Source organism: Monoraphidium neglectum (genome assembly GCF_000611645.1).
Source record: "Monoraphidium neglectum strain SAG 48.87 unplaced genomic scaffold scaffold03287, whole genome shotgun sequence".
Classification (NCBI taxonomy): Eukaryota; Viridiplantae; Chlorophyta; class Chlorophyceae; order Sphaeropleales; family Selenastraceae; genus Monoraphidium; species Monoraphidium neglectum.
This window is the reverse complement of record NW_014010341.1, coordinates 154-4,405: the sequence shown is the minus strand read 5'-3', so window position 1 is coordinate 4,405 and position 4,252 is coordinate 154. Positions and strand designations below refer to the sequence as shown.

The 4,252-nt window shown below is 66.6% G+C and overlaps 3 protein-coding genes across 3 annotated transcripts in view; all 3 read right to left on the bottom strand.

Moving 5' to 3' along the window:
- The window catches only part of MNEG_12524 (hypothetical protein), a gene marked incomplete at both ends in the record, with an annotated part of 4,032 nt that extends 2,402 nt beyond the window's left edge, over nucleotides 1-1,630 (bottom strand). Inside the window, 5 exons of the mRNA XM_014039006.1 lie at nucleotides 90-451; nucleotides 597-613; nucleotides 696-828; nucleotides 1,056-1,228; nucleotides 1,568-1,630. Coding sequence (XP_013894460.1) covers nucleotides 90-451; nucleotides 597-613; nucleotides 696-828; nucleotides 1,056-1,228; nucleotides 1,568-1,630 — 748 coding nt within the window. The remainder of the gene's footprint in view (nucleotides 1-89; nucleotides 452-596; nucleotides 614-695; nucleotides 829-1,055; nucleotides 1,229-1,567) is intronic.
- Nucleotides 1,631-2,003: 373 nt separating this feature from the next.
- Nucleotides 2,004-2,495, bottom strand: MNEG_12523 (hypothetical protein; the record flags this gene model as incomplete). Its single annotated transcript, XM_014039005.1, has 1 exon — nucleotides 2,004-2,495. One exon carries the CDS (start codon nucleotides 2,493-2,495, stop codon nucleotides 2,004-2,006), a length of 492 nt encoding a protein of 163 aa, XP_013894459.1.
- Nucleotides 2,496-2,801: 306 nt separating this feature from the next.
- On the bottom strand, nucleotides 2,802-3,878 carry MNEG_12522 (transcription factor TFIIH, subunit; the record flags this gene model as incomplete). Its single annotated transcript, XM_014039004.1, has 3 exons — nucleotides 2,802-2,892; nucleotides 3,388-3,527; nucleotides 3,708-3,878. 3 exons carry the CDS (start codon nucleotides 3,876-3,878, stop codon nucleotides 2,802-2,804), a joined length of 402 nt encoding a protein of 133 aa, XP_013894458.1.
- Between the last annotated feature and the right edge of the window lie 374 nt (nucleotides 3,879-4,252).

Below are 4,252 nucleotides of genomic sequence, written 5' to 3'. Positions count from 1 at the left end.
CTCCCGCCCCGGCGCGACCGCCGTGGCGCGCGCCGCCGGCCGGGGCGCGGGCCCGCGGCCGCAGCCGCCCGCCCCGCGCGAAAACACACCTGCTTCGGGGAACTTGGCGTGCACGAGCTCCAACAGCTGCGCATAGGATGTGGAAGCAGTCAGGGACAGCTGCCGCGTCTCCTCCCCAAGAGTGACCTTGGCAGACAGCGTGAACACCTGCCGCTGCTGCTGCGCCTGCGCCTGCGCCTGCTGCTGCTGCGCTTGCAGCTGCGCCTGCCGCTGCTGCTGCTGGGCCGCCGCCGCGGCAGCCTGCGCCGCTGCGGCCGCGCGCGCCGCGCCGTTTGCGGGGGGCGCGGGGGACGGGGCGAGCGCAGCGCCGAGGCCGGCGGGGCGGCGGCCGGCGACGGCGTCGCGCAGGCGGCGCTCGATGTCGCGCGACTCGTCCGTCGCCGCGTCGGTCCTGCGGAACGTTGATTGGCGTCAGGCGGCACGGCGGCAAGCGGGAACAATGACGGCGCAGGCATGGGAAGCGTCCGGGGCGGCCGCGCAGCTGCCAAGGCCGCGCACGGCTGGCTGCCTGCAGAGGTGACCGCCCCAAAACAGACTTCGGCACAGCCAAGGCCTGTACGCGACCCGGCTTGCGGCTGGTCAAACGGCTGAATTTGACCGGCCCCGCCCGCCCCCGGTCAAACGCGCCTGTTGACCGCCTGGATGTCGGAGAGCGCCTGCTTGTAAAGCCCCTGCTGCTCCAGGCTGCGCGCGCGCCGCTGCAGCGCCTTGGCGCTGTTGGGGGCAATGTCGAGCGCGTTGCTGCACTCCTTCGCCGCTTCCTTGAACCTGCACGGCACAAAATGGCAGGGGGCACGCCCCGGCCGCGGAGCAGCATGCAGCGTGAGGCGCAAAGACGAGGGACGCAACGGCATGCCGACGGTCAGCAAAGGGGCGGCCGGCCCCAGAGCCGTGACGAGGCCGTGACGAGGCCGCGGCGGCGGGCCGCAGTGCGGCTGCACGCCGCGGAACGCCTTGACACCCCAGGCTCGGCCAAGTCATCGGCGCAAGCGCACCGCTTGAGCTGGTAGTAGCAGGCGGCTTTGTTGCACAGCAGGTTTGCCTTGTCGGCCGCAGCCTCTGGCAGCGCCTTGGCGGCGGCGCCAAAGCTTTCCAGCGCCTTCGTGTATTCGCGCTTGGCAAAGGCCTTGTTTCCGTCGTTCACGAGCGCGTCCACCTTGGAGCGCACCTGCGGGCGCGGCGGGGGGCGCGTGGCGGGTCCGTCGGCCCGAGCGTGCCTCGCGGGGGCGAGCTGCATGGGGGCGCATGGCTTCCGCCGCCGGCTGCTGACAAACGCGGCGGGCGATGCGCGTGTCGCGGGGCCCGCATGGCGAAACTAGCTCAGTGGGTTGAACGTAGCCAAGTGCAGCAACACGGCGCAAATCTCCAGAGTTAAATAGGTGGTAGCCCACGCGGGGATGTGCCTAGATCAGCCGCTCGTCTCGATCACATCCGCCCCGCACGCATTGGCAGCTGAGCGCGATTCAGACCCCTCGATAAGCTCAGTAGGTTTCCGAGTCCCCCTCACCTCCTCGCTGACCTCCGCAGGCGCAGCGCGCGGGGAGGCCTTGGCGGCCTTCGTCTTGCCCATGATGTTGGCCCACGCGGACAACTTTTCGGGGCCTCCGAGACTGAGGTAGGAAAGAAATGAACCCGAGTATCAAACACGTCCGAATGGGTGGAGCAAGAGGGTGACTTGAAAGGTGCCAGCGATGAAAGCGCGCCATGCTGGCGACACTGCAGTGACGGAGCGCGTTGAAGGTCTTCGTGCAGGCGGCGATAGCGAAAAAGCACCTGTTTGATGCGTTTCCTTGCGATGCCCCACCTGTCTGCGGCTCCCTCAATGCCTCGGTGGTGGAAGCAGTCAACGGTCAAACATGCCCACGCCAAGGACGCTGCTGGCGCTTTCGAGTCTTTACACGTCCAAGAAGGCGAGGCAGCAGCCAGACCCCGTGCAGCCCATGTTAATCCACGCCGTTGATTCTCCGTGCCCCGCCCGCAGCCCCGCCGCCACTGCCGTTTGCTCCCGCAGAGGGCCCGTCGCCCCCCGCTGCTGGCGCCGCGCCGCCGCACTCGCAGCCTGGGCAGTTGTGCAGGCTCTCATGAATGTATGCGTCGCACTCAAAACAGAACAGCCGCCGGCACAGCTGGCAGCGCAGCACAAGGCCCGGGCCGTCCTCAGCGGCCGCTGCGTCGAGACCGTCGGACTCTGGCGCCAGCGGCCGCAGGCAGCCATAACAATACAGGCTGCTGCCGCCCTCCTGCCAAGTCGCGCCCCAGAGGGCGCCGCCGCCGCCGCCGCCGCCGCCGCCGCCGCCGCTGCTGCCGCCGCCATTGCCGTTGGCCCGCTGCTGCTGCCCGACAGCCGGCAGATCGCTGGCCCCGCCGCCGCCGCCGCCGCCGCCCTGCGCTGCTGCTGCCCCTGCTGCTATTGCTGCTGCTTCTGATGCCATCATGGCCCTGGCTGCGAGCTTCTGCAACTCCACCTCCCCCACTTCCTCAAACGGCTGTGGCCGGCCGCCAAGCGTGAGAGGGATGGGTGAGAGACATGAGTCACGGGCAGTGATAGAGAGAGGGTCACAGAGTGTGTGTGTGTGTGTGATGTGATTGTGTTGTGTGTATACATGTGTATGTGTATTCGTGAGAGAAAGAGAGAGACACAAAAAGAGGGTGTTTTTGTTTGGGCGACTGCGTGTCTTGAGTATCATTGGCTGCTGCACCTTGCAGTAGCGTCACTGGTGTTTGGAAACACCGCGACACCACTACGTGCAATCGGCCTTCGGCCCCCGCCCCCCAAAGCCTCCAAGCAACCCCAACCCCGAGTTCATGGCCTGGACATCCCTCTTGGCAGACCTGCGCACCACAAAGTCATGCTTTGCACAACAGCACGCACTTGCATACGCGCGTGCACACGCACACGCATGCAAACACACACACACACACACACACACACACACACACACGCACACACACACACCTGCACTGGGAACAAATGATGGTAGGACCGCGCTAAATGGGGCGAAGAAATGAGGGTCAGCCCGCACACGTGGCACCTGCGCGCGTCAATTGGCACCAGCGGCGCCGAGCGAGCCAAGCCAGGGATGCAAGCTGAGCAGCAGGCAGGCGGCTGCGATGCCACAAGGCGAGCCGGCGCAATATGCCGACAAGTCGGCACAAACAATGGGGATATGCGGGGTGTCACCGCAAGATTTGGCCATAAGAGCGCCCATCTTGTGGCAGCACGTCTCGATACCCTGGCCCCGCAGCAGGCAACAAGAGCAAGGCATGACCCCTCGCTCATCGCGCCCGCCGCTTTGAGGCGTTTGCAGCAGCGCCCGGGTCGCGCACCTGCACGGCAGCTCAGCGGTGCGCGCCTTGCAGCGGGGGCAGGTGTAACCGCCCGGCAGCAGCTCGGGCGACTCGCCCACAAACACCGAGCTGGCGGGGTCCTCTGCGCTGCGCTGGGGGAACCCCATGCGCACCAGCTCCTGTGATTGTTGGAACAGGTTTCAGGAAAAACAGAATTCAGGTGTCCAGCAAGAGCTTATGAGCCGATTCAGCCGAACCTGGCACGCTCCCCCACCAGGGGCTTCCTGAATGCCACGCCCAAGCCCGCGCCCGCCGCCCGCTGCCCTCGCGTCGCCCCGCCCCGCCCCGCCGCCACCCACCGCCTTGGACTGCCCCGGCGGCGCGGGCGGCGGCGCCGCGTGGGAGAGCAGCAGCTCGCTGAGGTGGGCCTCGCTCAGGGCGACGCCGTAGGCGCCCCCCGTCTCCTCCGCCGCGCGGCGGAAGATGTGCACCTCCGCGGCCACGCCCACGACGGACACGCTGCGCGGCATTCATGTGTGAGTGTGTGTGTGTGTGTGTGTGTGGGTTTGTGTCCGTGTGTGTGTGTGTGTATGCGCGCACGCTTTGGGTGGAGGTAGTTGAGGAAGGAAACAAACGGCTGTGACACGGAGGGCTGCTTCGACCCATGATTGTATCGGGGCTTTTAGCACTACGAGTGGTTGCAGGCTCATGCGATGCGATCAAGGCTGCAGGCTGCTGCACCCTTGAAACCGACAAACCCTTATCCAGAACCTTCACGCATGACACACACGCTCACGCGCACACACACGCGCAAGCACACACACACACACACACACACACACACACACACACACACACACTCACGCGCGCGCCCACAACCCCACCGTATGTGCGCGTCCTTGCA